At 50.3% G+C, this 25042-nt stretch overlaps 1 protein-coding gene across 1 annotated transcript in view; it reads right to left on the bottom strand.

Annotated features, from left to right (window-relative positions):
* Nucleotides 1–25042, bottom strand: part of RYR3 (ryanodine receptor 3) — a 1933484-nt gene that overhangs the window by 459012 nt on the left and 1449430 nt on the right. Inside the window, exons 66-69 of the mRNA XM_078661960.1 lie at nucleotides 18554–18874; nucleotides 13514–13754; nucleotides 8291–8378; nucleotides 8070–8162 (exon numbers count right to left, since the gene is read on the bottom strand). Coding sequence (XP_078518086.1) covers nucleotides 8070–8162; nucleotides 8291–8378; nucleotides 13514–13754; nucleotides 18554–18874 — 743 coding nt within the window. The remainder of the gene's footprint in view (nucleotides 1–8069; nucleotides 8163–8290; nucleotides 8379–13513; nucleotides 13755–18553; nucleotides 18875–25042) is intronic.

The raw sequence follows: 25042 nt of genomic DNA, 5'->3' as shown, positions 1-25042 counted from the left end.
CAGGGGTGCTAGTTCGTCCGCACTGTGGGTAATCCATTGCCTGAGGTTGGTGGCCGCTAGGTCTGGGTCCGTTGCCAGGGTGGGAATGTTTTGGCTGAGTGATGTGAGGAGTTGTTCGGTGGAGATTTTGTTCCATTTTCTTCGGGGAATGGGTTGTAGACGGTTGTGGGTCAGGGTTGTTTTGTAGCTGAAGTGAACACAGCTATGATCCGTCCAGTGGAGGGCTGTAGTATGATCGAAGGAGATGTGCTTGCTGGAGGTGAAGATAGGGTCGAGCGTGTGTCCGGCTATGTGAGTGGAGAGTTGTTTGAGTCCGAGATTGGACAGGTTGTCCAGAAGGGTGGTGGTGTTGTTGTCGTGAATGTTGTCAAGGTGGTAGTTGAGGTCTCCTAGAAGAATGTAGTTCTCGGAGGAGAGGGCGTGTGGGCTGACGAAGTCAGTGATGTCGTCACTGAATTGAGATCGGGTGCCTGGGGGCCTGTAAATGAGTGTTCCTCTAAGTGTGGTCCTGGGGTCGGTGTGGATCTGAAAGTGGAGGTGTTCGGCGGTTGCAAGATTTGCGTCATAGCTGGTTGTAATTTGGATGGTGTTTCTATGGACGATGGCGATGCCTCCTCCAGTTTTTTTATTGGTGCGGTCTTTTCGAATGATCTTGTAAGTGTCCGGTATGGCTATGGCAATGTCGGGGGCAGAAGATGCATTCATCCATGTTTCAGTAAGGAAGGCGATGTCAGGTGACGCAGTGTCGATTAGGTCCCAGAGTTCGGTTGCATGTCTGTGGACCGAGCGGGTGTTCAGTAGGATGCATTTCAATTCGTTGGGTTCGGAGCTGTGTGTGGAGGAAGTGTGTTTGGTGAGGGTCCTGACGCAGTTGAACTTACAGGAGAGGCAGGAGAATGGGCCGTGGGTACGTCGAAGGTTTGGTACGCAGCACCACTTTGTCCAGATGGACAGAAAGGAAAGGTGGAGTACAAGAAAGAGCCTGGAGCTCACTCACTCTACTGGCAGAGGTGATGGCAACCAGGAAAGCTGTCTTCAAAGTCAGAAGGCGAAGAGGACAGTTGTGAAGTGGCTCAAAGGGAGCGCACATCAGAAACGTAAGAACAAGGTTCAAGTCCCACTGAGGCATCACAAACGGAACAGGAGGAAACGTGTGTGTGATGCCCTTAAGAAATCTATTTACAATAGGGGACTTGAACAAAGAAGGTTGATCAGGTAGCCTGAGAAAGGCTGAAAGGGCAGAAAGGTAGCCCTTGATAGTGCCCAGAGCAGAGCCCTGCTGGGCAAGAGAAAGAAGGAAGAGAAGAACCTCAGAAAGACGGGCAGCAAGAGGATCCACAGCCTTTGCTGTGCACCATGCCACAAATCTGTTTCACCTGCAGGCGTATACAGACTTTGTGGAGGGACGCCTGGCTGCCAGAATGACGTTACAGACTTCAGGAGGCAAGACAAATGGCCTCAACTGTCGCCGCTCAATCTCCAAGCATGGAGGTGGAGACTGGACAGGTTTGGGTGGAGGACCGTCCCCTGCTGCTGCGACAGAAGGTCCTCCTGAAGAGGCAGACGAACCGGGGGATCGACTGACATACTGAGTAGCTCTGGATACCAGTACCTTCGTGCCCAGTCCGGAGCCACAAGGATGACTTGGGCCCGGTTGCGCTTGATTTTCTTCAGCACTCTGGGCAGAAGTGGTATAGGCGGAAAGCCGTACAACAGACAGCAACTCCACTCGCGACGAAAAGCATCTCCGAGCGAGTGCCGCCTTGGAAATTCCAATGCGCAGAAAAGATGACATTGCGCGTTCTCTTCGGTGGCGAATAGATCTAACCAAGGCTCTCCCCATTGCTGAAAGAGGCCTTGCGCCACGTCCGAGTTCAGACGCCATTCGTGATCCATCATGCACCGACGGCTGAGCTCGTCCGCCCTGGCGTTCAGAGAACCTGCCAGGTGTTGAGCCACCAGGGTCACGCCCTGGCGTTCCAGCCATTGCCAAAGGCGCAGAGCCTCCTGGCAAAGGGTCCACGACCCCACCCCGCCCTGTTTGTTGCAGTACCACATGGCGGTGGTGTTATCCGTGAACACCTGCACTACACTCCCCCGGACAGAGGGGAGGAATGCCTTCAGTGCTAGACGAATCGCCCGTAACTCCAACAGGTTGATGTGGAGCCGGGCCTCCGCCGGAGACCAGAGGCCTCTGATCTCCGCCTCTCCCATGTGGCCTCCCCAGCCCTGGAGGGATGCGTCCGTCACAACTACGTGGTCCGGTTGGGGAAGGGAGAGGGATCTGCCGCTGACCCAATCGCGGTCCGTGAGCCACCACTGCAGCTGTCTCGCAGTGCCCTCCGAGATCAGGACGTGGTCGGACAGGTTGCCCTGATGCTGGGCCCACTGAAACTTCAGGTCCCACTGCAGAGCCCGCATCCGCCACCTGGCGTGATGCACCAGAAGGATGCAGGAGGCCATCAGCCCCAGAAGCCGCAGCGTCAACCTGACCGAGACCCGGGATAACGGCTGAAAGATGGGAATCAGAGCCTGAATATCCCGGACCCGCTGTTCGGGTGGATAAACCCGAAACTACGCCGAGTCCAGAACCGCTCCGATGAAGAGGAGCTTCTGAGAGGGGCACAGGTGTGACTTTGGCACATTGATGGAGAACCCCAGCTGGTGCAGGAGATCTGCCGTAGTCTGGAGGTGGCTGACGACTGTCTGGGGCGAGCCCGCCTTCAACAACCAGTCGTCGAGGTAGGGGAAGACTGAAACCCCTAACCTGCGCAGATGAGCTGCGACCACCGCCAACACCTTTGTGAACACCCGTGGGGCGCTGGTAAGGCCGAAGGGGAGCACGGTAAACTGAAAGTGCTCATGGCCAACCGTGAACCGCAGGTAGCGCCGGTGGGCTGGCAGGACGGGGATGTGGAAATAAGCGTCCTGCAAGTCCAACGCTACCATCCAGTCTCCTGGGTCCAGGGCAGCTAAGACCTGAGCCAGTGTCAGCATCTTGAACTTCTCCTTCCGGAGGATGCCGTTGACGTTCCGTAGATCCAAGATAGGGCGGAGGCCCCCCTTGCCCTTCTTGGGTACCAGAAAGTAGTGGGAGTAGCAACCACACCCTACTTCTGGCCCAGGAACGCGCTCGATGGCCCCCTTGGCCAAGAGGGCCGTTACTTCCTCCTGCAGAAGTCGCAAGTGATCCCCCGATACACGGTGGTTATGCGGTGGCATGGCTGGAGGAGTCGCCTCGAAGGGGAGGGAGTTGCCCCTTCGGACGATCTGCAGCACTCACCTGTCCGAAGTGACAGTGCGCCAGTGGAGGTGGTGATGGCGAACCCTGCCCCCTACTGGCGTCACATGGGCCTGAAAGCACGGACTAGGAGGGTTTTGAGGCGGATGCTGCGGGGGAAGGTGTGGACTGACCTCGCCGTTGACCCCTACCCCCTGGACGGCGGTTCCCACGGCCGCCACCGCGATGGGTATTGCCCTGCGGAGCGTGGCTAGAGGCACGTGTGGGTGCACCCCTTCCGTGGTCACGAAAGGAGTGAAAAGCAGCCGATTGCTGGCGCGGGGCCGAGAGGCCCAAGGACTTGGCCGTAGCCCTGTAGTCCTTAATGCGCTCGAGCGCATGGTCTGCTTTGTCGCCAAAGAGGCGACGGCCATCGAACTGCATGTCCATGAGTGTGTTCTGGACATCTGCCGAAAAGTTGGCGGACCTCAGCCAGGCGTGGCGTCTGACCGCCACCGTCGTTGCCATCGCTCTACCTAGCGAGTCGGTGGTATCCAGACCACACCGGATGTAATACTTGCCTGCATCCCGGCTCTCCACAAGGGCTTGGCCGAGTTTGGCCCGTACTTCCAACGGACACTCTGGCAGCACTTCCGCGACCGTATCCCACAGAGAGTGGGTGTAACGGCCCAAGAGGCACAAGGTGTTAGAAGACCACAGGCCCAGACTAAGGGATGAGAAGATCTTTTTACCATACTGCTCATACCTCTTGGATTCCCTGTCCGGCGGAGCCGACGGGAACGCGGTCTGGGAATTAGAGGCCTGGATAACCAGGCTCTCGGGGGTAGGGTGGGTGGACAGAAAACATGGGTCGCCCGGGGCTGGGCGGTGGCGTCTGGCCACGTTCCTATCTACGGGCGAACCCGTAGCGGGCTCAGACCAAGTGCCCAGAAGAACGTCGGTCAAGGCCTCATTAAAAGGCAGCAGAGGCTCGGCCGAGCTTGACTGCGGTTTAAGGACCTCAGTGAGGAGGTTAGTCCTCACGGCCGCGACGGGGAGCTCAAGGCCCAAGGCCTTGGCAGCCCTCATCAACACCACACTATATGTTGCCCCCTCCTCCAAAGCCACGGTAGGAGGGGAGACAAAACCAGTGTCTGGAGAGGTGTCCAGACCACTGGCCTCCCCAAGGTCTCCTGCCCAGTCCTCAGGAGACTGACACTCCCTGGTCAGAGGGTCCTCAGACCCCTCCCAGTCCTCTTCATCTCCCATCTCCTGAAACTCAGGGTTCTGAACTAATGGGGCCTGTTCATAAAAGTGAAACTCACCAAACGACGTCTGGAGCGGCGCCCATCGGGGCCGTCCCGACGTCTGAACAGGAACGAAGGTGGAACCGGGGACGGCGCCGCCCGAGGACGGCGCCGGAGGCGACAGCTGAGGGTCCGATGCCGGGGAGGTCATAAGGTCCACCGGCGACGAACCAGATCCCGAAGGAGGGCCAGCGGAGTCCCGCGGCGCCGGGCCCGAAGGCGCCGACGGCGCCGGGGCCGCTGAACCCTGCGGCGCCGGGCCCTGCGGCGCCGGCGTCGTCGGGAGAGTGGGGCCTAGCGGCGCCGGGGCCGGAGCACCCGACGGCATCGGGGCCGAAGCCCCCGACCCGCTAGAGGCCCCAGACGGTTCCGCTGGGCCCGAAGGCGCCGCGGAGCCCGTCGGAGGAGAGAGGTTCCTCATGGCCATGAGGAAGCGCTCGATCTCCTCCTGCGTCGCGTTCAGCCCAGGGACCGGAGGGTGTGGAGCTGTACGCGGCGCCCGCGACTCCGACGGAGCCGCGTGGGTGGTGTCACCCGAACCCCCGGCCGCATCGCGCGAGCGTCGGGGGGGAGTCCGAAGAGCGATGACGCCGCTTGGACTTCTTGTGCCTCTTACCTGACGACGACTTCGACCCGGAGGAGTGCGGCCTACTCTCGGAGCTGTGGTGGCTCCGAGCCTGCGACCTGTCCCTCGACCTCCCATGGGATCGGGACCTCTCGCGGCGCGGGACCGACTACCGGAGTTCGAGTCGCCTGCGGGACCGCTCCCGCCTGGCTTTCGAAGAGAGGGCCCGGCAGTCGGAGCAGGCCTTGTCGTCGTGGTCGACGCCGAGACAAGATAAACACACGCGGTGAGGATCCGTGACCGACATCAGGCGGTCGCAATCATCGCAGTGCTTAAAGCCGGGCATCCCTACGGCACCGTTCGGAGTCGAAAGACTTCGAGAAACAATCAAAAGTGATCAAAAAAGTTAGTCAAAAAACGACTAGGGTTACTGCTTTTTCCAGATCTGCGCTTGCTGGCGCTGAAAAAAGAAGAACTGACGTTAGCACGCGGAGGCGGCGTCTAAGTACTCAGACGACGTCATCACGGCGCCCACGCGCCGACGACGGACGCGAAGCCGACGACGGTCGCGAAGCCGCAGACGACGCCTACCGACGCGCAAGGGTACTGCTACCCAAAAATCTCCGGATCCAGTCTGACGCCTGGGGATATTCTAAGGTAAGGAATCTAATACTAACGTGTCTCTTTCAGATAGAAGTATTACATGACAATAATTAGCATTATGACTGAATAAGATTTCAAGGGATATGAAAAAGCATACTTTTTACCCACAGCTTGGGTGACCTTGTTTTAAAATGTGCAGAAGAACAAGTGACTTACCTTCGGTAACGCCTTATCTGGTGGAGACTCTCTAGCCACAGATTCCTTACCTTTAAAAGGGAGAAGCGGTTCTGAGGGGGGCACTTCCGGCTGGAGCAACTCCATCAAGACGTTTGTCTTGACTATCATGAAGGCAGGCTAAAATCCAGGACCTCATGCGCCATTCTCACCACCATTGCAAATGACAGTCCCTCCTCTGTAGCCGTGGTGGGTAGGGAAAGCATGCCAGTATCTGGAGAGGTGTCCAATCTGCTGGCTTTCGACAAATTCTCACACCAGTCCATATGTAGGTCAAAGGGCTGGTATTCTTCAGGTTCCAGTGACCCCTCCAAATCCTTTCTGAGTCCAAGCTCATAAGAATAGGGCTCAGGCTCTGGCCTGGCAGGCATGGCTTGAGTCGGGCAATGCCCATCCAGCTCCATGTCGGGGATCAGAATAGGGCCTGCGTCTGGAATGTTGGCATTGAGATAGGCATTGGGGAAGATCAAGGTGGAATGGTGGGTGGCTCAGATCCAAGGGCCTCACTGGTGCTGGGGCCAGATCCATCAGCGTAGATCCAGTCGGGCCTGCGGAGCCTGAAGGCACACCAGCAAGAGCGGGCCGTTCAAATAGCAGGTGAATGACCTAATAAAACTCATAAATTTGAGAGGGGGTCACTCCAGCTCCCGGAAACTCAGGGAAGCATAAATTTGACTAGGCGCTGGCTCAACCGCATAGACAGGCCTCGAATGCCGACACTCCCTCTACTCGTCGCCCGATGGATGAGTAAAGTTGAAGACCCCTTTGACTTCTTGCTCTTCTTTTTGCAGTGGGGCTTACCGGAGTGACCCGAGGACTTCAAGTGCAATGAAGATTTTGGGCTCCAAGACTGATCCTGTGACCTTCCTCTTGACCAGGATAGAGACTGTTGTACGTCGAGCCGCCAAGAGCTTGAAGGACCGCTCCCTCAAGGCCTTTGGGCTCATGGCAAGGCAGTCTACACAGACCCTAACATTGTGGTCAAACTCGAGGAACCAAAGGCAAATAAGATGCGGGTACATCACCGACATAGGTCAGTGACAGGCGCTGTAGGGCTTGAATCCAGCCTTCCTAGAGGACATTCCTGTCACACCAGGAGAAAAACTCTCAAAAAACACTTGACAAAAGTTGAAAAAAGCTTAGTCAAAAATTGACTGAAGGTGTAGCTCTCTCTGGATCTGCACTGACTGGTGCGGGAAGAAATGAACTGATGTCAGCGCACTGGTGTGGTACCTATATAGGGTCCGCACAGGCACATTCGGTGTGGGGGATGCCACGCGGAACCAATTAATGCCACCTACCTGGCATGCAGGTGTACTGCTCAAGAAAACAATTCCAGATCCAGTCTGACGCCTGGGGGTAAGGAATCTGCAGCTAGAGGTCTCTATCAGCTACTCATTTTCATAACAGTTTATTTCATGAAGTCATGTTTTCTGTTATCTGGGGGAGAACGCATAGCCATATAAAATGTATTGGACTGTTTTTTAAATTGGCTTTTTTAGTGCTTTGTGAATATATTACTTTATGGAGCAAGTAGAATTTACAATTATACGCAACACACTCCTTTTCATTCCTTTTTATCTCAAGAAAGATCCTCTGTTAATAGTATCAAATGCTGTACTGTAAAGGATCTTATTATGAATCTAATCGTACATGTGAAATGACAGTTCTGCCAGTCTCTATTGGCAGGCTATAAAGTAGCCAAAAAGTGATACACAGAGTACGCTTAAAACCAAGGATTGGTTTTATGAGACTGCATTCCATCTTCCTTAGTTCTGCCTGAGATGGAAAAAGACAAAATACATGTTCCAAAAAGCTAATTGCACTGAAATAGCTGAAATAGCTGTTGCACTATGTGAGTAATAATAATATAGGAGGAAGTGGTACTTGTGGCTGACATTTGCCCCATCATCCACGATTAGCGTACCTCGCCTTCCTTAAGGATTACATAATTTGGCTCTGAAGAGTTTCAGGCTTTTCCATGCTTACTAGACTTGTTGAATCACTAGTACTGCAACATTGTCAAATGGTAAATAACGTCACACACCACTGAACAGAAACCACTGAGGGTTTACTGAGCTGGTGGTCCTGACAGATGGTTGATGGGTCTAATATCTCCACCCTTAAATATCCCACTTACTTTTGACATCTTGCTCTTGTTCTCCCCTGTTAGAAATGCCAGATTGTTGATTTCATTCTGAATGACAAAATTTTGCTCTTCCCGCTTGAAATTCTAAAAACCAAAATAAAATAAAAAATATTCATAGGCTCAAACTGTGACAAAAATCTGCACAGGCCACATGACCAGAAAGGTCTTATAGAAGACTCCGAAAAAAAATTAACATGATAAGTTTATCTTACGTGGGATTTGCACCAGAGAATGAAGACCTCTGCAACCATTCGAAACAGCTCGTCAGACTCTCCGTCAGGTTTCTTCAACCAGCTGGCCCTGGGATGAGAGACACAATGTGCACTGATTTCCATTGTCAAAAACTATATATCAAAGTTAGGTTGGATGGTCAGCGCCATAGCTAAGGCAACATTATTTTCCGAGTTAATATTACTTTCTTTGAATTGACTTGTAACATAGTACACAATGACGTCTTGGCCAGAAGAATCAAGAGCAACACAGAAGGTTCTGTCCCTGTGTAATAACCATGGGGTAAATGATGTTCTTGTGGTGACACATTTGTGTCTGGCTTGCAATTCAGAAGTATACAAAAGTGATGGATGCAATGCCGGAATTAATCTCAGCCACTGGTAATAGCTTGGGCCGCATCCCAATCCATCCTTATTGTGCACACCATACCACCTCAGTTTGGACCTAGCCATATGTAAATCAGTCTTGACCCAGATCCAAAGGGAGCATTCCAACCCGAACTGCCAGGCCAAGTGTAATTCAGATAAGAGAACTCCTTGTTACATGCTTCCCTTCACAATGGCAGTCATTGCCACAATTCATAGGGTTTCTGCCAAACGTTTAATGGCTCATTTAGAAACTATGGGCCTCATTTATGAGGCCCCTTGCGCCATCGGAACGTCACTTTTTGTGATGTTCCGGGGATATTTATCAGGCAGCACTACGCCACTTTTTTTGGCTTAATGCTGCCTGATAAATATCAGTCCCTTTAACGCAGTGTTCTGCGTTAAATGGGCGTGCAATGGGTGTTGCTGGGGGCGTGCCCAGCCACATCCATGGCCTTTTGACACTGCCCCAGATTTACGAGAAATCGTAAATCTGAGGCAGTGCCAAAAGCTTACGCCTCCCCACAGAGGCGTAAGGGAGGCGCAACGGGGAGAAATATCTTTATTTCTCCTTGTTTTTCCTTTTTAGGTCTTGGCTAGCATAGGCTGCACTTGCGCAGTCTCGCTGGCGAGATTTCATGTTTTCTAGTAGGGAGGTAAACAAGCTAGCTCTTCTCCATTGGCTGGCTTCCTAAACGGCGGCCAGCCATTGGAGAAGAGCTTTGTCTGTAACTTTAAGCCCCATCCGTTTTGGATTGAGGGGCGTGTTTTTTGCTGTCTTTTCTCTCCGTGACGTCTTCAGTCACTCAACAAAAAACACGCTCCCCAGTCTGAAAAGGACGCGGCTTATCCGCAGCTGCTGCCACCATTTTGCTTGTTTGTTTGTTGTTTTTCTGAATTTGGCAAAACTGCAGCCTGAGGTGTCTCGTTAAGGGGCTCTTACTGACGCTTTATATATTTATTGTACATGGCCCGGAAGCCCGCCAGGATATGATTTTCACCCAATACTTGGAGGAGCAGCGGACCGAACGCTCCCGCACTTCCTGTCTCCCATGCCGAGGTCTGTGCAGAGGTGAACGGGCAGAAGATCGAAGACTCCTGCTGCTCGTCTGCCCGATGCTTGTTTACAGTATTAAAAGAAGCGGCGTAGGGAGGTAAGGCTGCTCCCTCAGCAGCCCCCTCAGACACCTCCGTTCCAGTGAGCACACGCCCTTTAATCCCGCCGCCAGTCCCCTCTCCACACTCTATGGGCGCCACCCCGCTCCTTTAACTATTTAAATTACGTGGGTGCCCACCCCGTGACTTAATGTTTTATTTAAATATTTAATTTGGGCGGGTGCCTCTGTGAGCTGCATGCGCCCGCCTTCCGCCGGCTCCTCCTGCCCCCTTCACCAGTCGAGAGCAGAGAAGGCTTCCCCCGCTGCATGCGCCCACTTTCCGCCGGCTCCTCCTCCCCCCTTCCCCGGCCGAGAGCAGCATGAGGACCAGCAGCGCCAGCCCAGCCACCGCCGCCAGCCCAGCCCGAGCCACCTGCACGCCGCCCAGGCTCTGAAGAGCAGTCCCGCGCTCCCACTATGGTGGTGCTTCTCGAGCGGGAGAGCAGCGGGGCCGCCTCTGGGGCTGAGCAGCCTCCGGAGGAACCAGGGCGGCTGCTGGAGAGGAGCCGCCGCCGCCGTCCGGCCACCCCTGGAGTACCTGCAGCGGCCGAGCTACTGCGACCCGGCGTTCGCCCTGGAGCAGATCTCCAAGGTGCGTCCGTGGTGCACGTGTGTGTGTGTGTAGTTGGGTCCAGTAGGCGGGTCCCTACCCTACATTGGTACGTGTTTGCCTCTATCAAAAATGGTCTATAATCTTGCCTCTGTTCTCTGCTTGTGATAGTGTTTTTTCTTGCCTCTGTTCTCTGCTTGTGATCGTGTTTTTTCTTGCCTCTGTTCTCTGCTTGTGTTAGTGTTTTTTCTTGCCTCTGTTCTCTGCTTGTGTTCGTGTTTTTTCTTGCCTCTGTTCTCTGCTTGTGTTCGTGTTTTTTCTTGCCTCTGTTCTCTGCGTGTGTTCGTGTTTTTTCTTGCCTCTGTTCTCTGCGTGTTTTTTCTTGCCTCTGTTCTCTGCGTGTTTTTTCTTGCCTCTGTTCTCTGCGTGTTTTTTCTTGCCTGTTTTCTGGATGTTTTCTCTTGCCTCTGGTTTCTGCGTGTTTTTTCTTGCCCCTGTTCTCTGCTTGTGATCGTGTTTTTTCTTGCCTCCATTCTCTGCTTGTTTTTTCTTGCCTCTGTTCTCTGCTTGTTTTTTCTTGCCTCTGTTCTCTGCTTGTGATCGTTTTTTCTTTCTTGCCTCTGTTCCCTGGGGCGTTACTGGGCAGAGAGCTTTGTGTGTGTGTGTGTGTGTGTGTTGGGCTCTGTGTGTGTTGGGCTCTGTGTGTGTGTTGGGCTCTCTGTGTGTGTGTGTTGGGCTCTCTGTGTGTGTGTGTTGGGTTCTCTGTGTGTGTGTCTAACTTTAACAAAGACGAGACCATTGCATTGTAAATGCTTGTTCTATGTGTGCTACATTCTGCAGCACACATAGAAAGAGGAAAAGCCTCTTGTGATTATTTTTGTACAGAAAGATTTCCCTTCCTGTACATAAATAATTATCCCCACAACGCAGGCACCCTTGCACCATGGTGCAAAGGTGCCTGCGTTGGCGCAGGCATCCCATTGGCCCTGGCGCATGGGAAAAGGACAGGAATGCACCGTATCTTATAGATACTGCGCATTCCTGCCCTTTTCTTTTGCCGTAGGGAAGCGCAGCAGGAAGGCCTGCTGCGCTTCCCTACGGCAAAACCTCATAAATGAGGCCCTATGTACCCTTCTCAAACTTTCACTAGTAATTTGGCCACATTTGTTGGCACAGAATGGTATCCCAGTTGCAATAAGAGCACACTAAACTTTATGAATAAGGCTGTGAGATGACAAACTGGCACATGCATCAAAGCTTTTAGCGATCGCAAACAGTGCGATTCGCAAAAATCGGCCGTTTGTTATCGCAAAATTAACATTTGCGGTGCATCAAGGTACAAGGCCCTCGCAATTTGAGAATTCGCAATTAATTGCGAGTTCTCAAATTGCGATTGCATTTAAGGAATCGCAAATTGAGATTCCTTAAATGAAATGCATTAAAGTAAAATAATTTGCGATTTCGCAAATTACCATGAAGTTGAACTTCATGGTAATTTGCAAAAACTTTAAAAAATGCACTAAAGTGCATTTTTCAAAGTTCCATTTTACACACACACATGCCCTTGGGGCATGTGGGTGTGCAAGATGTACTCATATGCAGATTTCAAGGGTGCAACAGGGTGTCCTTTTGACACCCTGGCACCCTTGAAATTACATTCTCAATTTGCGATTCTCTAATTGAGAATCGCTAATTAAGAATGTCTTCCCATTCATTCCTATGGGCCTTTAGGCCAGGAATGAAGCCAGGAATGAATGGGGAGGTATACCTTAATTGCGACTCGCAATTTGCGAGTTGCAATTAAGGAATGTTTAGAAATTGCTATTTTTTTAAACGATTTCTACATGCATAGGCTTTAGAGATTCCTTAATTGCGATTCCTTAAAAATCGCAATTAAGAAATCGCAAAAGCCAACGTAAATGCATGTGCCTGAAAGTCCTTAAAGTAGGAAGGAAAACGAACGGTCTGGTTTCGCTCCTGGTCAATGAGGAGGCACATGCATACACCTGTTGAAGTGTTTTCACATAAGGGGACGACCTGCCGCCAGATGAGAGCTACATGGCGTCAGAGTGGCTTTAAAATATTGGGATCAATGCCTTAGGTTTCAATGGTTATCCTTATCTGATAAAAGGTTGCATGACCGCACTTCTGTCAAGTGCTTAACTAACTGGAGGAAAGACATTTTATAGTTTCTTAATTGATTGTTAGTAAGTTGGGAAGTTAGTAAAAATCTGTTTTGTCACATTGTTAGCCACCTCATACCATCAAAGATGTTAACATACACTGTCCTTTTTTGCCAATTATGTACGGCCACATCAGCCTAACAATAAGGAACCCACAAGCCATTGAGATGTGCACATGGTAATGTGACACTTGTCTCAGTATTCCAGAATTTTAAAACATGGAAGAATCGCATCTTTGCAAAGAGCAACAAGTATGTTAATGCATTAAGGGAACAGTTTCAAACTGTGATCTTGTTCGGGAATAAACAGGACCTGGATTTTAGGTTTTCTATTTATGGATGAGTAAATGTTAATACCATTGTCACCTTTGCTGCAGCAGCAACAACTTCTTTGAGCTTTATAACATATTTTTACCCCAACGTTTCAATTCCTCGTAGATTGGGTTGAAACTGAAAAGGGACATTTCGCTGCCCCATCTAATGGATGTAAACTGAAAGGAGACATTCAACTGCTCCATCTAATGGATGCAAACTGAACGGGGACATTCAACTGCCCCTCCTAATGCTTGGCAAAGACAGCGACTTTGGGTTACCTTGCAATGATCTTACCATTAAAAATGTTCCTCACAAGAATCGATGGTGAATAGACATTTTGGAAATTAAGTTGATTATAGATTATTTCATGAATTCAGCATCCATGACCTTAGCTAAAGGGCCTAGAACATCCAGGACCAGGTCTTGGCAAATCTTAAGGGATCTCTCTAAACCTTTTCTGGGATCTCTCCCAAGTTTAAAAAGGTATAATGTTAGCCTCCGAGTTTTTAATGAAATCCAGATTCTCTAGTCATGGTAATAGGAGAATCACACTTTGGCCCCTTGAATCTATACCCACTGAAATAGCATATCTCAAAATACTGTGCCAGGCTAATGCCTCCACTGCATTACTCTACCTGTTATTGTCCACGTAGCGGATGAGCATGGGGTAGAAAGCATAGAGGTCTCTGCAGAGAACGGCAAACTCATCCAGGATGAGAAGCTCAGCTTCCTGAGTGTCAGCCTTGCTGTCTGCCTTCATTGCCTCCTCCTCCTGCACAATCTTCACAGCTTTCTTTTTCAGCTTCTCCAGGGTTGGGATGAAGTGAGTCTTTAGCAGGTCAGATTGGGCTTTACTGATAATCGGCTGAACATAAACTGTATGGTAACAAAGAAACAAAAAACAGGGCTTATTTCTGTTAATGTCACATTGGAGCTGGTAATTCTACTACTTTCTGACTCTTGTTCCTTAATGCATTGTGATTTTTAGTAGGAGAATAGCATTACATGTCATAGGGGACAAGGACAATAACTGGATGGAAATTCTGCATTCGCTTCTGTAAATCCTAGGTGTCAGAAAAGCCATAAACAAGGTAAAGCTATTTACTTGTAGAACAAGTTACTTATCTTTGGTACCATATTGTCTGGACTTAAAAGATAAGAAAAGTGTGGCCCATCTCAAATACATTTGCCTGCCACTTAACAGTGTGCGTGTTTCAGTAGTATATCGTCACTCAGGGGTTCTGGTGACATCATAAACCAAGAAGGCCAAGTGGTTGGCAAACGTCACCGGAAGCCTGGGATAGTAATGTAGGTCTTTTTATATTTGTAGTTTGGGGCTGTCTGCCTGAAAACACTGGTTTTAATTCCAAACAGAGAAAAATGCTATTGAAAACAGTAAATGGAATAAACTAACACCCAAAACAAACCTTTCAATATGTAGTTAAGAATGTAGACTATCATTTGTATCTAACACAATCTGTCTTTAGGAAGACTGTTGAAGATATTTCCCGCAATGTGGCTAACAATGGACATTGATTGATATTACCACCTACAGGTTAAAAAAATGTTTGATCTCCCTGTTGGAGCAGAGTGAAAATCTGCTCACACAGCGCAAGGGCATACTTGCTGCCAGCTCCCACCAGTACCCAGGATGGGTGCTGGCTGAGAAGCAGGCAGGGGATGCTGGGGCATTAGATCTCCCTGGTATCTCCCAACATATTTGCAATATGTGGATTCCCGGGTGTGCACCAGGGCACCCAACCAATCATCTAACTCCATCACCCATAATGGATGTTGGCCGGGGAGCCATCAGGGGCCATGGGGGCCATGGGATTTCCCCCCAGCCCCAAACAAAAATAAACTGTGGGTGTCCTGGGAGAGACCCGGCCACCTACACAAATAAAAATAATATTAAAGAATGCATATAGGAGAAAGAATAATAAATGAGCGTCCGGGTCACTCATTTATTATTCACTGCTCCTTGAAGGAGTACCCCATGATGCCCATTGTGGGCTAATTTAATATATTTTGATGCATGCTGGTGCCCTAATCTGGGCAAGAGCAAAAAGAACAATTCACGGACATAATACTGAACAATGTCAAACATTCACCATAGTACAGAGATCTAGGCCTAAATCCATTGCTTTTTTAAACACCGCACCATTTCAGTTTGGACCCCGCATATGCAAATCAGTCTTGACCCTGCTCCCAATGGAAACAGTCAAGCTTGGACTGCCAGGCCAGATCCTCCCCGGACTGGAAACAAGCATCCTAGGACCCGTTTTGGGATACCACCCCTCATTAGACAGGATAGCTTGACTCCAGAGGCATGGTGAGCAAGGGACCCACGTTTGGGCATATCCGTCCCAATTGGGGTGACAAATGCAAAAAGAACAATTGATGGACAGAATGCTGAAAAATGTCAAACATTAATCCCCAGTACAGATATCTGGGCCTAAATCAATCCTTTTTTTGCTCGCCACACCATTCCAGTTTAGAACCAGCCATATGTAAATCAGTCTAGACTCTGCTCCCCATGGAAACAGTCCTGCCCAAACTGCCAGGCCAGGTCCTCCCTGGACCGGAAACAAGCATCCTAGGATCGGTTTCAGGGTATCTCCCCTCATCAGCCAGGATAGCATGATTCCCGTGGCATGGTGAGCAAGGGACCCACGTCTGGGCATACCTATCCCACTTAGAGCGACAAATGCAAAAAGTACAATTGATGGACCGAATGCTGAACAATATCAAACATTCACCCACCGAACATAGATCTGGGCCTGAATCCATCGTTTTCTTTGCTCACTACACAATTTTAGTTTGGACCTAGCCATATGCTAATCAGTCTGGGCCCTGGTCCCCATGGGAACAGTACAGCCCAAACTGCCAGGCCAGGTCTTCCACGGACCAGAAACAAGCATCCTAGGACCATCCCTCATCGGCCTGAATAGTTTGACTCCGAAACCGGCCTCAGGATGCTTGTTTTCCAGTGCAGGGAAGACTTATCCTTGCTGTTTGGGCTGGACTTGCCTCATTCGGAGGAGGATAGAGATTGATCTGCATATGGCTGGGTCCAAACTGGGGTGCCATGATGAGCAAAGCAACGATGGATTTAACCCAAATCTGTGACTGGGGGTGAATGTTTGACAATGTTCATCATTCCGTCCATCTTCTCTTTGTGTTGCTATAGTTGCCCTAAGTGGGAAGGCTATGCCCAGACGTGGGTCCCGTGCTCACTATGCCACTGGATTCAAGCTAGTCTGGCTGATACCCTGAGAGTCGTCCCATGATGCTTGTTTTCTGGTCCAGAGAGGACCTGGCCTGGCAGAACTGTCCCCATGGGGATCAGGGTCAAGACTGACTTGCATATGGCTGGGTCCAAACTGGGGTGGCATGGTAAGCATAAAAACGATGGTTGTAATCCAGATCTGTGACTGTGGGCGAATATTTGACAATGTTCAGTATCCTGTCCATCTTCTTTTTGTGTTGCTCTAATCTTTGCAGGGGCACCACCAGCATTTTTATAGGATAGGTGTTGTGGGGTAAAGAGGTGGCTGCAGAGAGTACAACAGCCCCCCAGAAAAATAAGTCAATGTTTCCTTGGGCCTATATAACATGAGTCCAGGAAAGGTTTATCTTTTTTAAGCATTCCTTAAGCTAAAGCTTTTGCTCTCCAGGTTAGAAATGCAGGGCCCCTGTTGTTTGTCTCATGGCTGCATTATGTGGCTTGAGGAGTGTAAAAGAGTCTCACACTTGTTTAATATTTTTTTTTACTGCAAATGCTTTATTTCTTCTTCTTTTTCTTTTTTTAAATATTTTATTAATGATTTTTCCCCTTTATGAGTACAAGGCACAGCGCGTCAAAATTCAACATAAAAGATATATAAAGCAACATATAATACATTTCATTGTTCATACACATTTCGACAACTATAGTTCTAATACATATTAACTTATCTTGAATCTTACATTTAAAGTCTAAAACAATATTAATACTCATCCCTCCATCTACTTATCGGTTCCCAGATTTTCAATCCCAATTTCCTTCCTTTCTTTCCTTTTCTTGCATATATTGCTTTTTCCAAATTATATAAACTGAATGTCCTAGCTAACCATTGTTGAAATGTTGGTGGTAATGGATCAAGCCATGCTGTAGCAATGCATAACCTCAATACTGCCATTGCAACAAAAATAAAGTACCCGCCTTCCCTCTGAATGCCATCCGCGTTAACTCCCAGCATTATTAATGGAGGTGTTAAAATAATCCGTGTTGCTAATAACCTTTGTATAAATACCTCAATCTCCTTCAGTATCGTAGTTAAATGGGGACATGTTGAAAAAACTTGCACAATGTCTGCCTGCATGCTTCCACATCTTGGGCAATTAATACCCGCTAAACCCCCCCCCATTGCGCAATTCTTGCTGGTGTATAATACAGCCGAAAACAAATGCTTTATTTCATTGCAATCTTTGACAAATATTGCAATGACCGCATGACAAAACCAATAAGCCTGACCTTTAAATATTGACAGTGTCTTACATAAAAAAAAACTAAGAAACTGACTGTAAAGAACAAAGGTTAAAATGAAAGTTATAGTTAGGTATTTAAAACAACCATAGAAATTTACTGAAAAAAGGGAAAGGTAATATTATAGTTAGGTGACCATGCCAGTTAAAACACTACATTTTAAACAAAAACAAACCCTGAAAAAACCACTGAAAATCATCAGATATAGTTAACTGAAGTAACTATAACGCGAGCCCTGGAGTAACTATAACTTGCACTGTCCTATGAACTACTATACCCTCACATGGTACATCACTCACAACCTATTCTATGACGTCATTGATAACGTCACTGCTGACATCTGAAATGACATCATTGATGGTGACACTGTGCATAGTGGGGCACAAGTTATAGATACCTTTGAGCTCGAATTCCAGGTACATAGTTAGTTTTAGGTGATGACTTTTAGTGGGTTTTTAGTTTAAAATGTAAGGCTTCAACTGGCACGGTCACCTAGCTACATCAGTTTAACCTTTGATTTTTCCAATAATAATATATATATATGTATATATATATATATATATCCACACCAAATGCCTGCCTTCGGATTAAGGCAGACTCCAGCACGCTTAAATTCTCTATGAACACGGGATTCATTAATAAGGACTTCAATTGTCCGGTCCATATTGATTTATTCAACAGTTACTCCGCCATGATGCGTTTCGGCCTGAACAGGACTTGATCACATGATATATAAATATATATATATATATATATATAATATATATATATATATATATATATATATAATGTATATTAAAATAGTTCAGAATGATCGTAATGGGGGTAAATAATAGGGAATCCTTGTGGAATGGATGCTCTTGGGCATAGGTCAGCAAGATATGGAAACTTTATATGTACCCTTTCAAATTAAAAATGGTATAAGTGAAAGTAAGATTTTAGGTAACTTATTGGGAATGAGAGGGTCAGGGAAATAATGCAACAATCCTGAAACAACTAACCAATGTTTGCGATTGTTTCATTTTCCATAATAATAGACACTCGTATAATTTTAGTGATTGAGTACAGCTTAGTATACAATTCAATATCAGTATATCATTCAGTTTCTATCATTTCACATTCTTTCTTGTTCTGGTTTATATCTTACCTGCGATTCGCTTCATCCAGGAGGCCTCATCGATGCCCAGGTTGTTGTTAATGATCTTCAGGATGCTTCCCAGGACAATACTCAGATGCTCAGAGGTAACTCGTGTGCAGCATGGCTTTGAAGGGTCAGAGATATTCTCAGGGCCCCTCTCCCACCAGTAGGACAAGTAATTGCACAGCATAGGCAGCACTACCTCGATAACATGGGGCATTTCGGTGTAGCGGGCTCCCGACTCTGCCAGGCTGCTGATCTCCTTTATCAACCCATCCAAATGAGGCATTTCTGTGCACATCTCCTCCACTGTATCTGGCATACCTAGTACTGCACATAGGATAGAAGACAAACAAGTACATTCAGAGGTTAATAACTGCAAAGAAACCCTATGACGAGAAAGAAGGGAGCTATTTTATACCAAATTTTCAAAAGCCTATTGATTGCATGCATTTATATTGATAATGTAGCACAAGTTACTTACCTTCGGTATCGATATATCTGTAAGAAACAGTAGTTAGTGTTAGATTCCTCACCATAGAATATCCCCAGGCGTCAGGCTGGATCCGGAAAGTTTTTGTCAGCAGTACACTTGCGCGTCAGTAGGCATCGTCTGCGCGTACGTCGTCGGAGTTGTGATCGCTGGGATGACATCGTCGGAGTACTTAGACGCCGCCCTCGGGCGCTTACGTCAGTTCTGTACATAGCTTTCCGTGCCAGGAATGCAGAGCCATGATAGAAACCGACACTGGTGCCAAGAAACTAGGGCCCTGAAAGGGATGTCCTTAACCCTAGATATCGGTTCGCAGAATGGGGAGGATGGGTGGGACGGTAAGGAATCTAACACTAACTACTGTTTCTTACAGATATATCGTTACCGACGATAAGTAACTTGTGCATCGGAAAGAAACTGGTTAGTGTTAGATTCCTCACCTTAGAATAGATACCCCAGCAATACCAACCCCGGTGGTGTGTCTGCGAACCAAGATTACACCAGAAAGTCCTGGAGAACGGAACAGCCGAAAAAGCCATCTCTCCGGACTTGGCTGACCAGGCAGTAGTGCCTAGCAAACGTGTGCAGCGAGGCCCACGTAGCTGCCTGATAGATGTCCTGCAAAGGGACTCCCCGACCCAGGGCAGTAGTAGCCGCCGTGGCCTGTGTGGAATGGGCGCGCAGCCCCACAGGAGGTTCCTTTTTCGCCAAGGAGTAGCAAACCTTGATGCACAAGATGACCCACCGAGGTTTAGAAGGTAGAGCCTGAAGCTCACTCACTCTCCTGGCAGAGGTGATGGCAACCAGGAATGCCGTTTTACGAATCAGAAGATGAAGAGGACAGTTATGAAGTGGCTAAAAGGGAGCGCACATCAGATAAGTCAGTACAAGGTTCAAGTCCCACTGAGGCATCACGAAGAGAACAGGAGGAAAGATGTGTGTGATGCCTTTAAAGAATGTATTTAAACCAGGGGACTTGAAAAGAGAAGGCTGATCAGGACGCCTTAAGAAGGCTGAAATGGCCGAGAGGTAGCCTTTGATAGTGCCCAGAGCAGAGCCCTGCTGGGAAAGAGAAAGAAGGAAGAGGAGAACCTCTGAAAGGGGGCCAGAGAGTGGATCCACAGCTTTTGCTGTGCACCATGCCACAAATTTGTTCCACCTGCAGGCGTCTACCGATTTTGTGGAGAGACGTCTGGCTGCCAGAATCACATCACAGACTTCAGGAGGCAAGTCAAATGGCCTCAACTGCCACCGTTCAATCTCCTCGCATGTAGGTGGAGACTAGACAGGTTCGGGTGGAGGACCGTCTCCTGCTGCTGCGACGAGAAGGTCCTCCTGAAGAGGCAGGCGAGTTGGGGGATCGACTGACATGCTGAGTAGCTCGGGATACCAGTATCTTCGTGCCCAGTCCGGAGCCACAAGGATGACTTGGGCCTGGTCTTGGCTGATCTTCTTCAGCACTCTGGGCAGAAGTGGTATAGGCGTATAACAGACCGCAGCTCCACTCGCGACGAAAAGCGTCTCCGAGCGAGTGCCGCCTTGGAAATTCCAATGCGCAGAACGGAAGACATTGCGCGTTCTCTTCAGTGGCGAATAGATCTAACCAAGGCTCTCCCCACTGCTGAAAGTGACCTTGCGCCACGTCCGAGTTCAGATGCCATTCGTGATCCATCATGCACCGGCGGCTGAGTTCGTCCGCCCTGGCGTTCAGGTAACCTGCCAGGTGTTGAACCACCAGGGTGACGCCCTGGTGTTCCAGCCATGTCCGGAGGCGCAGAGCCTCCTGACAAAGGGTCCACGACCCCACCCCGCCCTGTTTGTTGCAGTACCACATGGCGGTGGTGTTGTCCGTGAACACCTGCACTACACCCGGATAGAGGGATGGAATGCCTTCAGTGCAAGTCGGATCGCCAACAGCTCCATAAGGTTGAAATGGATCCGGAACTCCACCGGAAACCAGAGGCCTCTGATCTCCGCCTATCCCATGTGCCCCCCCAACCCAGGAGGGACGCATGCGTCACTACTACGTGAATCCGTGTGGGGTAGGGAGAGGGATCTTCCCCTGACCGAATCGCGGTTCGTGCGTCACCACTGCAACTGACTCGCAGTGCCCTCCGAGATAAGGACGTGTTCGGACAGATTGTCCTGATGCTGTGCCCAATGAAACTTCAGGTCCCACTGCAGAGCCTGCATCCGCCACCTGGCGTGATGCACCAGAAGGATGGAGGAGGCCATCAGCCCCAGGAGCCGCAGCGTCAACCTGACCGAAACTCGGGATAAAGAAAGGCTGAAAGATCGGAATCAGAGCCTGAATATCCGGAACCTGCTGTTCGGGGGGATAAACCCGAAACTGCGCCGAGTCCAGACCCGCTCCGATGAAAAGGAGCTTCTGAGAGGGGCACAGGTATGACTTCTGCACGTTGACGGAGAACCCCAGCGAGTGCAGGAGGACGGCCGTAGTCTGGATGTGGGAGATGACAATTTGGGGCGAGCCCACCTTCAACAACCAGTCGTCGAGGTAGGGAAATACTGAAACACCCAATCTGCGCAGATGAGCTGCGACCACCGCCATCACTTTCGTGAACACCTGAGGGACGCTGGTAAGGCCAAAGGGGAGCACGGTAAACTGAAAGTGCTCGTGGCCTACCGGAAACGGTAGCGACGGTGGGCCGGCAGGACGGGGATGTGGAAATATGCGTCCTGCAGGTCCAACGCTACCATCCAGTTTCCAGGGTCTAGGGCAGCTAGGACCTGACCTAAAGTCAGCATCTTGAATTTCTCCTTCCGGAGCAAGCCGTTGATGCTCCGGAGGTCCAAGATAGGGCGTAGGCCTCCTTTGCCCTTCTTGGGTGCCAGAAAGTAGTGGGAATAGCAACCACGTCCTACTTCTGGCCCAGGAACGCACTCGATGGCCCCCTTGGCCAAGAGGGCCATAACTTCCTCCTGCTGGAGGGGTCGCCTCGAAGGGGAGGGAGTAGCCCCTTCGGATGATTTGCAGCACCCACCTGTCCGATGTGCTGGAGCGCCAGTGGACGAGGTGATGGCGGACCGTGCCCCCCACTGGGGTCGAATGGGCCTGAAAGCTCTGACTAGGAAGGCTTTGAGGCAGAAGCTGCGGGAGTGGATGTGGACTGGCCTTACCGTTGTCCCCCGGCACCGCCATGGCGGTTACCACATCCGCGGCCGCGTTGAGGCTGGTTCTGCGGCCTGTGGCTGGCTAGACGTGTGGGGGTGCCCCTTCCTCTGCCACGAAAGAGGCGAAAAGCAGAAGTTTGCTGGCGCTGGCCAGACAGGCCCAAGGACTTGGCCATAGCCCTGGACTCCTTGAAACGCTCAAGCGCACTGTCTGCTTTGTCGCCAAAGAGGCGACGGCCATCGAAGGGCATGTCCATTAGCATGGCCTGGACGTCGCCTGAGTAATTGGCGGACCTCAGCCAGGCATGGAGGCGAACCGCCACCGTCGTGGAAATCGCCCTTCCCAGCGAGTCTGTGGTATCCAGTCCACACTGGATGGAATAACGCGCCGCATCCCACCCCTCTGCAAGGGCTTGGGTGAGCCGGGCCAGGGCCTCCTCCGGGCACGTCCGCAACCGTGTCCCGCAAGGAGTGGGTATAACGGCCCAAAAGGCAAGCAGTGTTGATAGACCACAACCCCAAACTCAACTGATCAAACCTTTTGGATTCCCGATCCGGGGGAGCGGTCGGGAATGCGGTCTGCGACGTAGATGCCTGGATCACCAGGCTCTCGGGGTGGGGTGTACGGACAGAAAGCTAGGGTCGCCCGAAGCCGGGCGGTGGCGTCGGGCCATGTTCCAATCCACAGGGGGCACTGTGGAGGGCTTGGACCAGGTGCCCATCAGAACGTCCGTGAGGGCTTCATTGAACGGCAGCAGAGGCTCCGAGGAGCTTACTGGCAGCTGAAGCACCTCAGTGAGGAGGTTAGTCCTCACGGCCGCAGCAGGGAGCTCAAGAGCCAAGGCCTTGGCCGCCCTGCGCAACACCACACCATATGTAGCACCCTCCTTCGTAGCCACAGAGGGAGGAGAGATCAATCCAGTGTCGGGTGAAGTGTCCAAACCACTGTCCTCCCCTAGCTCATCTGCCCAGTCCTGGCTCAACTGGCACTGCTGTGCCAGAGGGTCCTCAGACCCCTCCCAGTCCTCCCCTTCATCCCTGTCCTGGTATACAGGCTGAAACGACGGAGCCGGGTCGCAGGTGAAGGCCTCACCCATCGACGCCGGAGATGGCGCTGAGCTGCGCCGTTCCGACGCCGGACCCGGACCTGGACCCGGACCGGGGCTGAAACTGGGGCCGCGTCGTCCGAGGACGGCGCCGGGAGCTACACCCGCGGGGTCGTCACCAGCGGAGGAGTCGTCAGGTCAACTGGCGTCGACCGGGATCCAGGCGCGGATCCCACGGAGGCCGACGGCATCAGGACCGAAGTTGACAATGGTGACGGGGCCGAAGCACCTGACGGCGCCAGGCCTCCAATCTGTTCTGCGGGGCCCGAAGGCGCACCGGCAGGCCTCAACGGAGGGAAGTGAATCCTCATAGCAATGAGGAAGTCACGGTTCTCCTCCGGCGTCGCTCGCAGGTCTGAGGTTCCGTGACGATTTTACTCGTGTTTGTAACATTGTCGTAAATACGTAATTTTGGTATCAGTAGACCGCAAATGATCCATTTAGTATATCCTGGTGTTTTCGCTATGTTACGAACAAGAGCACTCCTGTTACCAACACATTTGTGATTTACCCATGACATCCATCTTAGAACACGGAAGCCATTTTGTATTCCTTGCCCTCACATAGTCAATGGACACGCAATGACCTCTTTTTCATTAAGGACACGTAGGCCTTAACCGGCGATTCACCTTGCGAGTGACACGTGCACCTTAGGCCGGCAACGCTGTAGCAGCATGACTCGGCAGGAACTGCCTCCCCAGCCTGAGGCCAGTCCTGCTATACTGGTTCTTGCGTTCGTTGGCCTGATCATGATTAGGCGGCCGAAGCTGGTAACCGTACCCATTTACGACCCACAAACATTTCTTATCCTGTCTTTCTTTCTTCTGCACCTGGCTCTGCTCCTTTCCTTCTGGGCCTTTATTAGGGGGAGGTAACGAAATTTACGATGAGGCGGTCCGGGTCTTGAATGAAGAATTGACATGGGATTATGATGGACTAGTGGGAACCCCTCATTTGTAATGTTTTGACATCAGATACTGTTGACGATCCCTGTGCAACGCCAAATATTTATTGTTTAAGACACGAATGTTTAGAACTGTGGTAACATGTAAAGAATTTGCCTGAAGCCCAATATTTAGTATATAAGGAGCAACCCTCTTTGTACAAATCGAACAGGCTCCTAGATACTGCCCATGTGTAGTTTCTGTGACTTCTGTGTCCCTGCAGTAATAAACCTTTGGTCTTTGACGCCACCATCGAGAAGCCCGTGTTTCTGTTTGTTTGTGCACCGAGACAGGTGGAACTCCGGGGTCTTCGGGTGTTATCCCTGACACCTCTGGACGGAACCAAAAAGTCCAGAACTCCAATTGGCGCCCAACGTGGGGCGACGTCATTCGGTACCGGTCCAAAAGCCTGAAGAGTTCGAGGAGCTTCGTGTGAAGATTTCAGAGGGAGGCGCCCCACTTCATCGATCCCGGCATATCGCAAAAGTGGCCCCGACGTTCTCTTCCACGAGGGTTCCCGTTCAGACGGCTGCAGTGGTCCGTTGCCTTGACCGTCGCCCTGTCTTGGACCCGAGGTGCAGTCCTCAGTACGGCGAAACGTGACGGGTTTCTCCTTGGTGACGTCTTCAGTGCCTCAGTTAAGTATTCAGTGGTTGCTAGTTGGTTATTTCGTAAGGGTTGCTCCTATTTGGATAATCCTTTTAGTTCTCAGTTCAGTTCAGTTCTGTAAGGTTATCACTGGTTATTCTGGTTACGATAATCATTCTGTTCAGTTCAGGTATCGATACATTTGTCAGTTCTGGTAGGCCTAAGTTCTTGG

Source organism: Lissotriton helveticus, chromosome 9, assembly GCF_964261635.1.
Source record: "Lissotriton helveticus chromosome 9, aLisHel1.1, whole genome shotgun sequence".
In the NCBI taxonomy this organism is placed as follows: Eukaryota; Metazoa; Chordata; class Amphibia; order Caudata; family Salamandridae; genus Lissotriton; species Lissotriton helveticus.
Note: the sequence above shows the minus strand (reverse complement) of the source record. Positions and strands in the feature narration are given on the sequence as shown.